Source organism: Rhinatrema bivittatum, chromosome 1, assembly GCF_901001135.1.
Source record: "Rhinatrema bivittatum chromosome 1, aRhiBiv1.1, whole genome shotgun sequence".
In the NCBI taxonomy this organism is placed as follows: domain Eukaryota; kingdom Metazoa; phylum Chordata; class Amphibia; order Gymnophiona; family Rhinatrematidae; genus Rhinatrema; species Rhinatrema bivittatum.
This window is the reverse complement of record NC_042615.1, coordinates 294,980,576-294,999,987: the sequence shown is the minus strand read 5'-3', so window position 1 is coordinate 294,999,987 and position 19,412 is coordinate 294,980,576. Positions and strand designations below refer to the sequence as shown.

Sequence of the window (19,412 nt, the reverse complement as noted above, 5' to 3'; positions counted from 1 at the left end):
TTATTTGACTGAAGGCCCTGTCTGCTAGTTCCCATTCTCCTGGGAAAAAAACTGAAAGGTGCAGCTGCAAAGGTTAAAAGTATTCAATAGGCAAGGACATTGTTTAAAAATACAATCCTAGATGCGCAATCCAGATGTATTCCACGCATTAAGAAAGGTCTCCCAGGGCTACTACTCAGGAGGGAAGGGTTAGGCTGGCCATCTTAGTTGGTGATTCAATTATTAGAAATATCGAAAGCAGGGTGGCTGGTGGACATGAGGACCGCCTAGTAACTTGCCTGCTCTCATGCATCACCTAGATAGGATTATAGACAGTGCTGGGGAGGAGCTGGCTGTCGTGGTACATGTGGGTACCAACGACATAGGAAAATGTGGGAGAGAGGTTCTGGAAGCCAAATTTAGGATTTTAGGTAGAAAACTGAAATCCAGAACCTCCAGGGTTGCATTCTCTGAAATGCTTCCTATTCCATGTGAGGGTCCCCAGAGGCAGGCAGAGCTCCAGAGTTTCAATGCAAGGATGAGACAATGGTGCAGGGAAGAGGGATTCAGTTTTGTAAGGAACTGGGGAAACTTTTGGGGAAGGGGGAGACTTTTCCGAAAGGATGGGCTCCACCTTAACCAAAGTTGGAACCAAGCTGTTGGCACTAACTTTCAAAAAGGAGAGATGCAGCTTTTAAATTAGAACAAGGGGAAAAGCCGACAGTCACTCAGCAGTGCATGGTTTGGAGCAATGTATCCTTGAAGGATACTAATGAAACAGGAGAGTTAGGGCATCCCAACAGAGAGGTTCCAATAAAAGCAAACGTAGTCCATGTGCCTATATGTAAAAAATCACCGAAGCTAATGATTTCCAAATTATCCCTAACAATTGAAAAGCAGGTTATCAATACAAACAAAAAACACACTTTGAAATGTCTGTATGCCAACGCCAGAAGTCTAAGAAGTAAGATGGGAGAGATAGTGTATAGCAGAAAATGATGAGATTGACATAATTGACATCACAGAGACATGGTGGAAGGAGGATAACCAATGGGACAGTGCAATATCAGAGTACAAATTATATCGCAATGATAGGGAGGATCAACTTGGTGGGGGTGTGGTACTTTATGTCCGGGAGGGTATAGAGTCCAATAGGATAAAGATCATACAAGGAGACTAAACGCTCAGTAGAATCTATATGGATAGAAATCCCATGTGTATTAGGTAAGAGTATAGTGATAGGAGTATACTACCGTCCACCTGGACAAAATGGTGAGACAGATGATGAAATGCTAAGAGAAAATCAGGGAAGCTAACCAATTTGGCAATGCAATAATAATGGGAGATTTCAATTACCCATAATAATATTAAAATATTAGCCTAAGAAGGTGTCAGCAAGCCTGACGTTGTGTGACATTAAACAAGACACCAACCGGTCTTCTAATCATTCACCTTCATCATACTTTAATGCATTCAAAAAAAAATTTTTTTTTTTTATTTTCTTAAAAATAGTCCTCCATCCTAAAATGATGTTAAAGGAAAGACTTCTTTAAATCCAAGTGTAATATAGGCTATATAATTACATCATTTTAGGATGGAGGACTATTTTTAAGAAAATATAAAAAAATACATAAAAATATTTTTGAATGCATTAAAGTATGATGAAGGTGAATGATTAGAAGACCGGTTGGTGTCTTGTTTAATGTCACACAACGTCAGGCTTGCTGGCACCTTCTTAGGCTAATATTTTAATATTATTTTGGGTTCCACATTTTTGTGTGTATATTTGGTCATTGTGGTTGACCTACTGACTCTCCTTTTTTGAGTAGTAGATTTCAATTACCCCAATATTGACTAGGTAAATGTTACATCAGGACTTGCTAGAGACATAAAGTTCCTGGATGTAATAAATGACTGCTTCATGGAGCAATTGGTTCAGGAACCAACAAGAAAGGAAGCTATTTTAGATTTAATTCTTAGTAGAACGCAGGATTTGGTGAGAGAGGTAACAGAAGTGGGGCCACTTGGCAATAGTGATCATAACATGATCAAACTGGAAGGGGGACAATAAGTAAATCTACAGCTCTAACAATAAACTTTCAAAAGGGAAACTTTGATAAAATAAGGAAAATAGAAAAAAACTGAAAGGTGCAGCTGCAAAGGTTAAGTGTTCAACAGGCATGGACATTGTTTAAAAATGCAACCCTAGAGGCGCAGTTCACATGTATTCCGCGCATTAAGAAAGGTGAAAGTAAGGCAAAACAATTACCATCATGGTTAAAAGATGAGGTGAAAGAGGCTATTTTAGCCAAAAAAACATCCTTCAAAATTGGAAGAAGGATCCATCTGTAGAAAATAGGATAAAACATAAGCATTGTCAAGTTAACTGTAAAACACTGATAAGACAGGCGAAGAGAGAATTTGAAATTAAGTTGGCCATAGAGGCAAAAACTCATAATACAAACTTTTTAAAATATATCCGAAGCAAAAAACCTGTGAGGGAGTCGGCTGGACCATTAGATGACCGAGGGGTTAAAGGGGCTCTTAGGGAAGATAAGGCCATTGCAGAAAGACTAAATGAATTCTTTGCTTCCGTGTTTATTAATGAGGATGTTGGGGAAATATCAGTTCCGGAGATGGTTTTCAAGGGTGATGAGTCAGATGAACTAAACCAAATCACTGTGAACCGGGAAGATGTAGTAGGCCAGATTGACAAACTAAAGAGTAGCAAATCACCTGGACCGAATGGTATGCATCCTAGGGTACTAAAGGAACTAAAAAATGAAATTTCTGATCTATTAGTTAAAATTTGTAACCTCTCATAAAAATCATCCATTGCACCTGAAGATTGGAGGGTGGCCAATGTAACCCCAATATTTTAAAAAGGGTTCCAGGGGCGATCCAGGTAACTATAGACCAGTGAGCCTGACTTCAGTGCCGGGAAAAATAGTGGAAACTATTCTAAAGATCAAAATCGTAGAGCATATAGGAAGACATGGTTTAATGGAACACAGTCAACATAGATTTACCCAAGGGAAGTCTTGCCTAACAAATCTGCTTCATTTTTTTTTGAAGGGGTTAATAAACATGTGAATAAAGGTGCACCGGTAGATGTAGTGCATTTGGATTTTCAGAAGGCTTTTGACAAAGTCCCTCATTTATTTATTTATTCATTGGTTTTTTATATACCGCCGCTCAAAGATATCGCGTCAGTGTACAGGGAACAAGAACATACGCCAGGGCGTAGTACATTAAACAAATAAAATATATGAAGTTAACCAAATAACATGCAGAATAAAGAAAATAACATGGGTAAACTAGTGTCAAATGTAAGTAACATTTGGAGGGAGAGGATAAAGAGAGGCAGGGTCACTTATAAATAACATGAGGGAAGAAGGAAAGAGAATGGCTAGGTGGAGTATAAATAAGGAATATCAAAAATACAAGAAAATTATCTAAACGTGGAGGAAATAGAGCATGTTGGGAGAAGAGGTATTAGGTGTGGGTGAGAGGGAGGATATTGGGTGTAAATGAGCGGGTGGATATTAGGTGTAGGCTTGGGTGAAGAGCCATGTTTTGAGTTTTTGTTTGAATATTTTAGGAGACAATTCAAGACACAGGTCAGGGGGCATTGAGTTCCATAGCATGGGACCAGCTAGAGAAAGGGCTCGAGCCTTGGTAGATGCATAATTGGATAGTTTGGGAGAGGGGGTCCGTAAAGTGGTGAGGTATGGATTTCTGGTAGGTCTGTTAGATGTATGGAATTTTAAGGAGTCAGTAAACCATTTCATGTCTGGGTTGTGTAGAGCCTTATGGGTGAGTGATAGCGTCTTGTATTGTATGCGGGAGGGATTAGGGAGCCAATGTAACACTTTTAAAACAGGGGTAATATGTTCCTTTGAACCTGTATTAGTGAGGATACGGACTTAGTTTTCTTAGAAGCCTCATGAGAGGCTTCTAAGAAAACTAAAAAGTCATGGGAAATGAGGTGATTTCCTTTCGTGGATTACAAACTGGTTAAAAGACAGTAAACAGAGAGTAGAATTAAATGGTCAATTTTCTCAGTGGAAAAGGGTAAACAGTGAAGTGCCTCAGGGATCTGTACTTGGCCGGTGCTTTTCAAAATATATATATATATATATATATATATATGATCTGGAAAGGAATATGATGAGTGAGGTTATCAAATTTGCGGACGATACAAAATTATTCAGAGTAGTTAAATCACAAGCAGATTTTGATACATTACAGGAGGACCTTGCAAGACTGGAAGATTGGGCATCCAAATGGCAGATGAAATTTAATGTGGACAAGTGCAAGGTGTTGCACATAGGGAAAAATAACCCTTGCTGCAGTTACACAATGTTAGGTTCCATATTAGGAACTACAACCCAGGAAAACGATGTAGTCATCATAGTGGATAATACTTTAAAATCATCGGCTCAGTGTGCTGCAGCAGTCAAAAAAGCAAACAGAATGTTAGGAATTATTAGGAAGGGAATGGTTAATAAAACGGAAAATGTCATAATGCCTCTATCACTCCATGGTGAGACCACACCTTGAATACTGTGTACAATTCTCAAAAAAGATATAGTTGTGATGCAGAAGGTACAGAGAAGGGCTACCAAAATGATAAAGGGGATGGAACAGCTCCCCTATGAGGAAAGGCTGAAGAGGTTAGGGCTGTTCAGCTTGGAGAAGAGTCGGCTGAGGGGAGATATGATAGAGGTCTTTAAGATCATGAGAGTCTTGAACGAATAGATGTGAATCTGTTATTTACACTTTCGGATAATAGAAGGACTAGGGGACACTCCATGAAGTTAGCAAATAGCACATTTAAGACTACTCTGAGAACATTTTTTCACTCAACACACAATAAAGCTCTGGAATTTGTTGCCAGAGGATGTGGTTAGTGCAGTTAGTATAGCTGGGTTCAAAAAAGGTTTGGATAAGTTCTTGGAGGAAAAGTCCATTAACTGCTATTAATCAAGTTTACTTAGGGAATAGCCATTGCTATTAATTGCATCAGTAACATGGGATCTTCTTGGTGTTTGGGTAATTGCCAGGTTCTTGTGATCTGGTTTGGCCTCTGTTGGAAACAGGATGCTGGGCTTGATGGACTCTTGGTCTGACCCAGCATGGCAATTTCTTATGTTCTTATGGCTTAAGAAATCTGCTTGCAGACTATCTAATCCCGCTATATGTGCTGCAGAGAGGTCCTAGAGAAGTTTATCTGTCCATTCTATTTGCAACTCTGATTCTTGTGATTGGAGAAGAGCAGTGGTGGTCCCGCTTCACAGGAGTGGGAGCAGAGAGGAGACTGGAAACTACAAGCCGGTTAGCCTCACCTCGGTGGTGAGAAAAGTAATGGAGACTCTGCTGAAGGAAAGAATAGTGAACTATCTACAATCAGGAGGATTGCTGGACCCGAAGCAGTATGGATTCATCAGGGGAAGGTCCTGTCAGACAAATCTGATTTAGTTTTTTGATTGTGTGACTAAAGAATTGGATCAAGAAACAGCGCTTAATGTGATCTACTTGGATTTCAGTAAAGCTTTTGATACGGTCCCGCATAGGAGGCTTGTGAATAAAATGAGAAGCTTGGGAGTGAGCGCCAAAGTGGTGGCGTGGATTACAAACTGGTTGACAGATAGAAGACAGCGTGTGATGGTAAATGGAACCTACTCTGAAGAGAGATTGGTGTTTAGCGGAGTGCCGCAAGGATCAGTGTTGGGACCAGTCCTGTTCAACACCTTTATGAGCAACATTGTGGAAGAGATAAAAGGTCAAGTTTGTCTTTTTGCGGATGATATAAAGATCTGCAACAGACTGGACATGCCGGAAGGAGTAGAGAGAATAAGACGTGCTTTAAGGAAGCTTGAACAGTGGTTGAAGATATGGCAGCTGGGAATCAATGCCAAGAAGTACAGATTCATGCATCTGGGGTGTGGTAATCCAAAAGAGCTGTATGTGATGGGGGGTGAAGGGCTGTTGTGCACAGAGCAAGAGAGGGACCTCGAGGTAAAAGTGTCTAGCAATCTGAAGACGGTGAAGCAAAGTGGCAAGGCGATAGCTAAAGCCAGAAGAATGCATAGAGAGAGGAATAACCAGTAAGAAAAAGGTGGTCATATTCCCCTTATACAGGTCCTTGGTGAAGCCTTACCTGGAGTATTGTGTTCATTTCTGGAGACCGTATCGCCAAAGGGACAGACAGGATGGAGGTGGTCCAGAGAAGGGTGATAAAAATGGTGGGGGGCCTCCATCAAATTAATTATGAGGAGAAGTTGAAGGACCTAAATACATATACCCTGGAGAAGAGGGTGCAGGGGAGATATGATACAGACCTTCAGATACCTGAAAGGTTTTAATGATGCACATTTGACAAGCCTTCTCCATTAGAAAGAATCAATAGAACTAGAGGTCACGAAATGAAACTCCAAGGAGGACAACTCAGAACCAACGTCAGGAAATATTTCTTCACAGAGAGGGCGGTGGATGCCTGGAATGCTCTTCCGGAGTAAGAACATAAGAAAATGCCATACTGGGTCAGACCAAGGGTCCATCAAGCCCAGCATCCTGTTTCCAACAGTTGCCAATCCAGTAGGTGGTGAAGACAAAAACGGTGAAGGATTTCAAAGGGGCATAGGATAAACACTATAGATCCTTAAAGGCTGGAAATGAGGAAAAGAGCACATGAGAGTAACTTGCTGGTGTGGCAGTTACTACCCTTAACCAACAAGCCTTCATGCCTTTGATGCAACTCATTATTGCTCTCTGCTTTAATGGCAGATGGAAAAGAGGAAAAGGGGAATTAGTTTCCAACAGTGACCAGTAAGAACATGAATTTTACGATCTTGGAAAACAAGTAAGCATGGGGGTAACTTGCTTGCTGTTACTACGCTTAACCAATAAGCCTTATACTTGTGATGTAACTCCAACACTGCTCTCTGCTTCAACAGCAAGAGATAATGGGGAACCGGACTCAGACAGCAACCAACAAGGGCCCTGACTTTAACAACTTGGGAAACTAAGTATGGGGGTACCTTGCACAGCACGGCAGTTGCCACCCCCTGATGATACCTTTATGGGGAGACCTGTATGGAGTGGCTGGTGCTACCATAAGCTTGCTGGGCAGACTGGATGGACCATTTGGTCCTTTTCTGCCGTCATTTCTATATGTTTATGGGTTGCCTGCATTTTGTGCCGTCGTCCTCCCCCCCCCCCCCCACCCCCATCTATTCACATATGCCACCATTATGGCATTATCTGACAGGATCCTTACTGGCCTCCCCCTCTACTACTTGCTGGAAGTTTAATACCAGTCTGATCATGTGTCTCCAGGGCATTTAATGTAAATCATAATGTCTTCTGATACTCCTGACTTTGTGCAAACCATCTGGACAAGAGGGCACATACAGGCTTTTGCCCATATGACCATTTCTATGGCTATTGCCATCGAACCGAGGAGCTGAAAATATGACCAGTCTGTGGGAGCCTGCACTCTCAATATTGCTCTGACTTGATACTGCAGCCTGTCTGTTCTCTTGCTTATCAAACACTTCACCCTGGGCTGTGTTGAATTGGGCCACAAGGTGTGTGAACTCTTGGCAGGGCTGTAAATAACTTAATTCTCAGACAGAGCGCACCGTTTAGCACCTGTTTGGCCGCACATTTTCGACACACGTCTATTACCCCTGTTTTTCTGTACATCCTCCGACTTAATGTCAAATAGCGATATTAAGTCGGAGGCCCCAAAAATAAAAAAAATTTAAAAACATCCACAAAAAAAAAAAAATCTGGCCGCCAGTCGGCGGGTTAAAAAATAGACGCTCAATTTTGTCAGCATCCATTTTCCGAACCCGTGGCTGTCAGCGGGTTCAAAAACAGACACAGGTAAAATTAAGCATCGGTTGTCGGACCTCCTGACAGCTGCCACTTCCGCTAATAAGGAGGCGCTAGGGAAGTGCTAGTGTCCCTAGGGCCTCCTTATTAGCATGGGCCCTAATTTAAATACAAAACTGCACACCCAGGAGAGGTGCCTGGGCGCACGTCGGGAGAGCGGGCACTCGCCTCAGAGCACCAGCTCTCCCGCAGGTTTTATTGCATCAGCCTGTCTGTTCATAACCCAGCCTAGTCCTTCCAGCACCTGTAAAACGTTTTGTATTGCTAAGGTCCTTTCCTGAAAAGTGCTGGCCCTGATAAGCCAATTGTCCAAATAACGAATGGACCCAAAATTCCTTCTTTGGAGGAAAGCTACTACCACTACTAAGACCTTCATAAAGATTCTGGGCACCGTTGCTAGCCCAAACAGCATTGCTTTGAATTGGAAGTGTTGTCCTCCTATTGCAATCCTCAGAACACATCAATGCTCCTGATGGGAATATGTAGGTATGCTTCTGAGATCCAGAGGGGTCAGGAATTCTCCTTTCTGCACTGATACTTTTACTGCTCTCAAGGATTCCATGTGAAAATGGAGTATGTTCAAGAATTTGTTTACCCCCTTTAAGATCCAGTACTAACTGGAATGTCCACTCTTTCTTCAGGACTATGAAATATATTGGGTATATGCCTCTTCCTCATTCCATCCACAGAATTAGTACTATTGCTTCTATTTGGAGAGCCTGTGCACTCTCTCTTCTTTGGCTCCCCTCTTTGCTATTTTGAACGGGGATCTGACAAAGAATTCTTTTACTGCAGTCTTCCACTCTACGATATATCCTTGTCACACCACATCTAGCACCCACCTGCTCCCTTTAATCTGGGTCCACTCCTCGTAGAATCTTTGTAGGCATTCACCTACAGGTGGGAGCAAGGAGTGGCGCCTGAAATTGTCATTGGAAACCCTTGCGTCATGTCAGTCCACAGAAAAATGCCCTCTCAGTTTCCTAGCCTGCTACTATGAAAGGGCTGCATCTTTCCAGGTGGTCAGAGTCTCTAGCTGCCCTGCAGCCTACCTGCTCTACACTGCCTTGCTTCTCTTAGGCATGACTTAGGGAAGCTTCAATCTTTGGGAAATCTCTGAGCTTTGACACTCCTAGCTTCACTAGCTTTGCTAAGTGTTCCCCAAAGAAGAGCTCTCCTCTGAAGGGTAGCCTGCTTGATTTTGCTTTACAGGCTGAGTCTGCAGTTCAGCTCCTCCTGATTGTCCCATGGGCAGGAGGAGCAGTCCACAATGGCTGTCATCTCTCTGGAAGCAATCGTACTCTCACCTGCAAAAAAGTTCTGTTGAACTAACTTTATTTCAAACAGTTTAAAAATAAATTAAGGAGAAAGAGGTAAGTTTCATATTAGAGATGCATGCCTCCACGGCGTTGCCTCTTTCTTATAATTTAATCATTAACTTGCCTCCTTCCTCCTTTGTATATTTTTTATTTATTATTCAAAAAAATTTTTAAATATGTTTTTTAAAGTATGAATTTTTCTAAAAATTAATTGTTTTCTCCACCTTGCATAATAGGATCATTTGGATTTTTTTCTTACCAAAAAATTTTTTGTTAAATGTCCAAGTTCTTTGTCCCTATGCTCGGGGAGAATTAATTAAATCAATTTTTTAATTTAAACGCCTTCTATTTATACTGTTTCATTTTGGTAGTGGCAATTTAAAGTGCAAGAGATTGGCGTTCATAAATAATTTCCCTTAAACAGGAGATTTGAAATAGAAGGCGTTTATATTAAAAAATTGATTTAATTAATTCTCCCCGAGCATAGGGACAAAGAACTTGGACATTTAACAAAACTTTTTTTGGTAAGAAAAAAATCCAAATGATCCTATTATGCAAGGTGGAGAAAACAATTAATTTTTAGAAAAATTCATACTTTAAAAAACATATTTAAAAATTTTTTTGAATAATAAATAAAAAATATACAAAGGAGGAAGGAGGCAAGTTAATGATTAAATTATAAGAAAGAGGCAACGCCGTGGAGGCGTGCATCTCTAATATGAAACTTACCTCTTTCTCCTTAATTTATTTTTAAACTGTTTGAAATAAAGTTAGTTCAACAGAACTTTTTTGCAGGTGAGAGTACGATTGCTTCAAGATATATTTATAATTCTCATCTTAAGCGGAGATGAATACTGTCATCTCTCTGGAGCATCCCTGACTTGGCCCTATCCTATCCTGGTGGAACTAAACCACTACTTGGGTTGTTATCTCTGTGGCCCTTCCTCCTCCTTGAGCAGTCTTCCTGCTATCAGCTGGAGGCAGATGACTACTGATGCCGAGAGAGACACCGTCAAATCAAAGAATTTGCCATTTGCCTCCACCTGCTGGTAGAAGGGACAAACCCATTTGTCTGGTCTAGTCTGGAAGACTATGAAGAAAGAGTAATTGACAACAAGCAAGGCAAAAGAAATGTGTAATTGGTCTGGGCAGGAGGAAGGAGTGACTTAGTAGCCATTATAAGGTGCAGTACAAATCAATTTGTCAATAATTCAAGGGATGTCTTAAAGACCTAATAAAAAGACCTAAATGCAGATTAAGGATGTCAGCTATTTTGAAAATGTCCTGATCTCATTTAACATATTGAAGAGCAATAAAGTGTGCTGGGCCCCAGTGGCTCAGCTGATAAGTGTTGTGCACTACCATGCAGAAAGTCCCTAGTTCAAACTCCAGGTCAAATCTTCCACTCTGAGGGTTTGCTGGAGCTGTGGAGGCATCATTCACAGCCCCCAGGAGGGAGGGAAACATGGTCATTGCCTAAAGTTAACATCTAGTGGCTGGATTCAGTACCTATGATTGCACAGTTCTGGAATGAGTCCTAGTACTTTTAGTACCTGAATGTAATCCGCTTTGATGTACACTGTGAAGTGCCAAAAAGCGGAATATAAAAATTTAAATAAATAAATAAAAATAATGCATGTCCCATGGTCCAGAACTGTCAGTACAATGCCTGGACTAAACATAATTTGGGAGACTATATAAAATAGCAGAAAAAAAAACCCCACATAGTTGCAAATAAAAGTTCATGACACCCTGTTCAAAATGAGCTGGAAGTACAAAGGAGTAGGAGGTAACTGGTCAAAAAAGTAAAAAAAAACAGCAATGAAGTGGAGACTATACACATTTGTTTAAGTCAGTGCTTACTAAAGCTGTCCTGGAAGAATCCTAGCCCTTAAAGTTTTCAGAATATCCACAATAAATATGCATGGAGATAAATTTTCATGCATTGCTTCTGTAGCATGCAAATTTTATTTCATGCATATTCATTGTGGATATCTTTAAGACCGGATCTAAATTTTCAAAATCTTTAAGCTTCCATGATATAGCACAGGCAGTGCATCACAGTGCTAAAAATGGCACTTATGAATAGAAGGCATAGAAAGAGCATGTCAATAATGCTTTGATGCAGTAATTGTGAAATGACAGACTAATACCTTGCAAATGAATAAATATACATTCCCACCTGAGAAAAGAAATAGGCTGCAAAGATGAGATACATGGTATGGTACAGTATATTAAAATGCCAGGAATGCATGTTTCTTCTGCCATATACCTTTAATATATCACTAAAGAGATCAAATTAGCAGCAAAGCCCAGGGGCATAGCAATGCCTCTGAGTCAACTATGATTTAAGAGGCAATTAAAAACGAATCAAAACAGCAACAAAGTACTAGAAATAAATTCATTGTAGAAACTATTTCAGGTGTATACAAATATTAAGAAAATGATCCCTTTTAAAACATCATTATTCTCAGATACCTTAAGTCAATGTTACCCAACCTTTTCAATATGATGTGTTGCACACCAAACTCCACAGAGCAGGCAGTGTGTTCATGGAGAGGACTCAAGGTCAAAAGAAGGGCCAGAGAAGCAATGAAAGCCTCACCAGTCTATTCCAAGTTTTAAAACAAAGGAAAAATGGGAAAGACATACACACACAAGATCATGTCACAATGGACCGGCTCCCTATCTAATCAATGGGCCGATGCAGTAAAGTGCGCTCAGGCGGAGCGCACTGTTAGCCCCCGTTTGGCCGCGCGTTTTCAACACGCTATTTGTACCCCTTACACAGTAAGGAGTAATAGCGCGTGGAAAATGCACGGCCAAACACCCCCCCCCCCCCCCCCCCCCCCGACACTAATAGCGCCTGCAACATGCAAATGCATGTTGATGGGCCTATTAGTTATTCCCGCGCGATACAGAAAGTAACGCCTGCCAAAGGCCATATACCTTTAACATATCAAAGTCAGGCATTAATTTCGGCCGGCACCGGGAAAGTGTACAGAAAAGCAGAAAAAACTGCTTTTCTGTACACCCTCCGACTTAATATCATAGCGATATTAAGTCGGAGGCCCCAAAAATAAAAAAAATTTAAAAAATTAAAAATCTGCCCCCAGCCCACGGGTTGGAAGACGGACGCTCAATTTTGCTGGCATCCATTTTCCGAACCCATGGCTGTCAGCGGGTTCGAGAACAGACGCCGGTAAAATTGAGCGTCGGCTGTCAAACCCACTGACAGCCACCACTTCTGTCAAAAAGGAGGTGCCAGGGACGCGCTAGTGTCCCTAGCTCCTCCTTTTACTGTGGGCCCTAGTTTGCATACGGGCAGATACTGAATCGCGCGCCCAGGACACTGGCCTGCACGCGCATCGGAAGAGCGGGCACTCGCCGGCTCTCCTGTGACTTTTACTGTATCGGCCTGCAAGTGCAGGTGTTGTGGTTTGGCATGGAAAGCCGGTTTAGTTAGTTACCTTAGTTGCTGCACCAAACACAAAGGGGTAGATTTTCAAAGGGGTACGAGCGTACCCCCCCGAAAACCTACCCCAAACCCCCACTGCGCGCGCCCCAGGACGCGCGCAAGTCCCGGGGCATGCAAAAAGGGGCGGTAGAAAGAAAGTTCCCTCCGAGGCCGCTCCGATTTCGGAGCGGCCTCGGAGGGAACGGGCAGCGCGCGCAAGTTGCACAAATGTGCACCCCCTTGCGCGCGCCAACCCCGGATTTTATAAGATACGTGCGTATCTTATAAAATCCAGCGTACGTTTTTAAAATCTACCCCAAAGTGAGCAACATCTAGTGTACCTTTGCATGCTCTCCCTCTGTCACTCAGTCTAGGGATTCGACAGAGGCTGGAAGGACTCAAAGGAGTACAGGAGGTTATGTGCAATGTGTGCACTGCACAAAGTGGGACCCGGTTATCAATGACCTGCATGCCGCCCGTTAATTCCCACACTCCAGGGCTCATGCTGCAACTATGAAAGTATGCCCGACTACACATGTTCTCAGGAAGAAGCACCAGCATGTTTAGGAGTCACTACTGATATCTCTTGTTGCCATGAGTTGCTGAGAGCGTGCTTAGGTGCTGCTCTGGATCTGAGCATCAAGCAGTGGTGACTTTTCCATTGCATACCTGATCAGGTTCAATAGAACACTGGTTGAGAAACACTGCCTTTTGTGATTAAGTCACAGCCTATATAACATTTTAAAGGCAGTTTTGTCAATCTAGTCTAACACACAACTATGTCTTTAAGGATTCTAATAGTTCTTTGAAAAAAATGTCACAAGACAGCCTTGAATGTCCCCAAAAAGTGCCATAATAAGAAACTCTACTAGTCCAGCTCCTATAACTTTGTCAGTCTGCATCTTTTCCCCAAGCATTTTTCTTTAGTAGCAATAACAAGGGCTGGAAAAATATCAGAAAATCCTAGGCACCAGCAGGTAATTTTTAGGTGCCAGCAAGTCTGGTTTTCAGGTCAGCCAAATGATGCAAATAAACCTGGACCTTGAATCAAATGTACACAAACATACCTCAAATATTAATTGTGGAAATCCTGAAAACCAACCCTACATGCAGAACTGGAGGACCAGAGTTTACTGTTTCTGAACCTGAGACAAGCAGACACCTCCAACCTCCATAGTCCTCTTCTCTCCCCATAGTGCTTTTCGTTGCCATTTCTGTTCTCCATGTGTACTTCCTGTCACCTGGTGCCTACAAACTTGTCCATTATACCATATAACATCTAACTGACCTCACAATTAAGAGGTTGTCAGCATATAGCACAGAGACAACAAAAGATCAACTGCTCCCGGGCTTCTCCTCTACCCTTGGCCCATCCTGCCGCATGCTTCCCTTTTAGAAAGGAAGTAGGGAGAAACAGCTGTGAGCATGCTAGCTTCCTGATGATTTCACTCCTGCTGCAACGCGGTACAGAAGGAAGTAGAGGAATGATGGTTCTGTGGCAGTCAGTCACAGACTGGCCATAGACACTTCTCACCAGCCCAAAGCAGAGTGAAAGATCAGCAGAATACTAGATACTCCCACATCAATGTCTATGTGCCAGCACTGAAATTTTTAGCACCTAGGCACCTGGGAAGTTTCCAGTCCTGGCCATGACAATTCCTAATCTGAGCAAAAAGTTACTAATTAAGACTAAAATTGTTACTTTGCAGTGCCATCAAGTCATCCAAAGAAAAATGAAATCTTTTCCAATTTGGGCTCAATGCAGGCAGTGTCTTCAGCTCTTTCCTTATTACTCTCCAGCACTTTTGCAGTTCTTCCCCACCAAAATAATACACCAAATTCCTCTCCATCCTTAAGTCCTTCTTGAAAGACATCATCACAAGCCTTTCCCCCAAGTGACACAGCTGCAATCCATTACTCCTGCAAAATTCTGCAAACTTTATATTGGTCACAATATACATGAGTGTCTTTAAGAAATTAATTTAATTTAATATAGAAGGAAGTTATTATTTAAAGATGCAGAGTTTTAAATAATTTTGAGCAGAACTTCCCTAGAAGTACACTGTCCACCCTCTCTCTCTAGTCCCCTGGCCAATCTCCTTTCACTTTGCCCTCTCAGGCCCCAACTCTTCCACCTACCACTATCACTATAGGCTCAATCCCTTCCACTCTATCTCCACTCCCAGTACTGCCCCTCTCTCTCTCTTACACACACATACACCCTCAATACAGGTTCCCTCTCTCTCTTGCACACACACCCACATAGGTTCTCTGTCTCTCTCACACATACATCCTCACACAGGCTACCTATGTCTTCCTCACCCACCCCTGCACAGTGGCTCCCTCTCTCGCTCACCTGCCCCTACACACAGGCTCCCTCTCTCACACATATCCCTTCACACAGGCTCCCTCTCTCACAAACAAGCACCCTCATATACACATAATCCCTTTTTCACACACACCAGCTCCCACTCTCTCACATATATACAGACTCCTTCACAATCTCTTCACATAGGCTCGCTCCCTCTCTCTGGCACCCACACCCACGCACCCTCATACATGTTCTCTATCTTACCTCCAGGCTTGCAGTCTTATACACACAGACTGAAGCTCACCGGAATCTGCTCTATCTTCACCACTAGCGGGACAAGCTCTGCTCACGTCACGCCTGGGTGCCTTTAATCTTCCTGCTTGTGGCAAAAATGAAGCAAGCCGTGGCGTGCCAAGAGCAGAGGACGTCGCACTTGTGGTGAAGGAGCAGGACTCGGCGTGCAGCGAGCGGAGGCCCATCCCACTTGCGGCACACCTGAACCTGCTTCATCTTCGCCAGAAACAGGATGGCCTCCTCTCATGGCATAGTAGGGCTGCCAAATTCTGCACAGAAGGGGAATTCTGCAGAATTCTGTGCTCTGCAGTAGCGCAGAATTCCCTCAGGACTAAATCCATCTTTCCCCTGATCATAGCTCATGGTTTTCCAAACCTCTCTGTGTCCCCACAGCCAGTTGGATTTTCAAAATATTCACACTATATGTGACTGTGAAATGTGCATACAATGGAGAGCAGTATGTGCAAACATCCATTCATTGCGGGTATCCTGAAAATCCAAATGGTTGTAGGATCAATAGGAAAGGTTTGGGAAGCCCAATCCTCTGTTCTATCATCACAAGACTCCAGCAATCATCTCCCGTTCTAACACCTACTACATGCGTGACTTGCACTGTACGACCTTTCAGGAAGAAAGATGCATTTGAACCGTAATCAGTTATTTCCTATTTTTACTTTATCTTCTATTTATATCTATACATACATACACACACACATAAGGATTAAAATGACTATAGCCACAAAAAACACACTTGTAGCTATTTTTCTATGATTAAACCTACAACCCCCCCCCCTCCCCCCAAATCAGTCAATACTGGAAGGATGTATTACAAAATTTCCCCCTTTTAGCAGCCAGAAGCACGGTTCCCTCTAAACTATGCTTGTGTGCATATGCACACAGGTCATGACCCCCCCCACACACACACACACAAAATCTCATTATTTGCATTATATTGGCTTACAATGCACAAATTTGAACATGGCTTATAAAAAAGCTTGCACTTAAAGAACATTCTTGCATAGAACAGTCTTTCAAAAACTTGAGGGAACACTGATCAGAAACACCTAAACAGATTTAAAATGTCTCACCTCTCCCCATATTTACACAATTCTTAGTGAAAAATTTTTTTTAATAAAAAACACTCATCAGTGGCTCTAGAAATTCCCCTCAACAAAAAAGAAGCATACGTCATAAGAACTGCCTAAGAACAAACTGAAAAACACACACACACACACACAGGATTCAAAGTTAGAGGAACAGGATGATGCTAGCTCTTGAGCTGTCAAAAGCTGTTGGTCTACCAGAAGCATAATACTTTATATACCTACACATATATAAATACGCATTTGTGCATGGATGGATATATATATATACATATATATATACACACACACACACATATATATACATATACACCCATTACATACACAGGCTGGATAATATCCGAGTACTAGCTCCCGCGCGGCTCCACGGCCTCTCCTCACCATTCTGGAAGTGCCTCGCGCCGGGCGCACTCCCGTCTCCTCCTCCGGTCGGGGTGGACATGGCTGTTGCTGCTACTCCTCTTCGTCCTCTTCTCCTCCTCCTCCCCCCTACTGCAACTCACAGGTCGGAACAGCAATTACTGAAGGAGCAGGAGGGTAGGACCTCACTCCTGGGGTAAAGCGGAAGGGGAAAGAGGCGGTGAGCTTGACCCTGCGAGCGCACGCGCACTTCCTCTTCGCTCCCAACAGATAGGCAGGGGTAAAGACCGGGGCGCGCGAGGCGTCAGTAACGGCACAGAACCCCGCCCCCTGCCCTCTTGCAACACGGGACAGAAAGAGCACGCGCGAGAATTCGGCTGCACAGGCAGCCGGAGGCCGACCTCGGCGGCGCCCAGTGTTGGGAGGTGGGGCAAGAGGAAGAGGAACGCGCTCGCTGCCGCCGGCGCCGTGTTTACCTGGCGCGCCCCCCTCTGGTCCGGAGGAGAGCATCAATACGGTCTGCGGCTACTACAGCCACCGGCAGGGGAGCGGCAGGCTCCCCCGTGCTATTTATTTATTTAGACATTCTAGATACTGTCGTTTCATGTATAGATCACAACCCTTTACAAAAGTGAAATTCATAGCGCTAAATCAACAAACAAACAATGATTGGTTATATAAGTAGTATTCACAGTCAGGCATTAACATCTGTTAAGTGAACATAAGGCGGGGAGTATGGAAAATTAAAATAATATAATAAGTTTTACAACTTAGTGCGTTGCATTGAGAATCTTACATTCTCTCATTGGGTTTATTCTTCATGATTCAATTATTATCCGATTCATTCCGTTCCAGACGCTCCATTGCCTTAATAATATAACAGAACGTTTACACTTGGATCGGTTGGTGTTCAAGATTGTCTCTGGACTGAAAGCTAGATGCAAAAGGTTTTTCCTTGCTCGTGTTTTTTTTTCTTTTGAAAGCTCTGGATTCTGCCACACAAACATTGTCTTTTTGTAGTGATGTCAATGTTAAGAAATATGCATTTATTATTTCTCCATGGAAACACACACAAAACAGCACCACATATTGGGCAGTCACCGACGATGCCTATATTGTCCTTTCAGAGTCTTCTTAGTTCCGAAATTTCTAGAAAAACTTTGGGAGTATTCGCAGAGTCACCATCTTAGATTGCCTCAGTCACTTCTTTCCGCGGAAAGATCAAACATGTTTCTAGTCTTCAGAGGTTTACCATCGACAGTTGTGACCATATTTATTATTTTGCATCTTCCATCTTTCGTTGTCACATGGAGAACCCTACAAAAGGTAAGGCCCCATTCAAAAAATGCCGGAGATGCCCTAAACACATGGGATCTTTGGATCTTAATGATATTTATTTAAAATGTCCAGATCCCAATCATGACCGGACTACCTGCGGGCCATGCGGACATATGTCCTGAACAGCCCGAAAGTATCGTTACCATAAATTAGCAATGGAATTGAATGACAATAGATATGTCACCCAAAAGAGAATACTTTCACTGCAGCAGAGCACCTCTAAAAATCCTAAAGAGGACTTAAAGAAAAAGACAACATCTTATGAGTCATGTAAATCTACCCACAAAAGGGAAAAACAGGTTTGAAACACAAAACTCGTCAGACTGTGGCGTTATTCTCTATGGCTCTGTCCATGGCGCCACCAGTCAAGACGTGCTGTGCCATAAAAGTTCTACAGACGTGCAATACTGAGTAGCGTCTATGATTCCATCATGCCAAACGACTCAATCTCCTCCATATCAAGAAACCTCTCCTTCGTGCCAAGTAGCACCATTAATGTCACCACGCTATTCTGCACCAAGTTCATCTCCACACCACAAGGTGTCATATTCACTGCGCCATCTCATTCACCACGCCATACAGTGCCATATTCACCATGCCACATGGCGCCATCTCATTCTCTATGCCATATGGAGCCATCTCATTTGCGTCATCACTCGGCACCTCCTAAAATGCCTTTATCATCACCAACACAGCGCCATATAGCTCCAACTTCACCACAACATAGGGATAGGGAGCCATCAGTCTCACTGTGCTACTCTGCAGCTTCTCATTCTTCACACAACAAGCATAGATCATCGTCCAGAAAGAATAGTGTCTCTTCTAATTTAGAATTCTCTCCTTGCTCAGAAAAACCAGAGGGATCTTGCATATTGCTTACAGATGCAAATTCTCGAAGATCTCAGGTAACTCATCACAAAAAGGGCTTAAAATATAAATCCAAGAAGAAACATTCACATTTGACATTGACCTCTAGTAATTCAGAGGTTTCAGACAGATCATCCAGAAAGAGGAAAAGATATAGATCTCCTTCCCCTTGCAATGCACCTAAACTGCAAGAGAATAAAAGAGAAAAACCATCATCTTCTCCTAAAGCATATATTGATGAGTCTCCTTTTCCTGAAGAGCTTTGAAAAAGGATATTAAAAGATTTTGTCCACAACTACATGACTAACATGATTTCACAGGAATAGTCTAAAATAATCCCAGAGCAAGAAAATGAAAATGTTGAAATTGATCCCATCACTATACCAGATGAACCACAAGAAAGACCCTTACATGAGGGAGAAATACCTAACTAAGAACATAATGAAGATTCTGATCTCGATTTTCCCCCTAATTAATTGCCA

At 42.5% G+C, this 19,412-nt stretch overlaps 1 protein-coding gene across 1 annotated transcript in view; it reads right to left on the bottom strand.

Moving 5' to 3' along the window:
* The window catches only part of SEC24B (SEC24 homolog B, COPII coat complex component), a 335,324-nt gene extending 318,217 nt beyond the window's left edge, over positions 1–17,107 (bottom strand). The window contains 1 exon segment of the mRNA XM_029596557.1: positions 16,747–17,107. Within this exon segment, the coding sequence (XP_029452417.1) occupies positions 16,747–16,807 (61 nt within the window). The 5' untranslated portion in view covers positions 16,808–17,107.
* Positions 17,108–19,412: the final 2,305 nt, after the last annotated feature.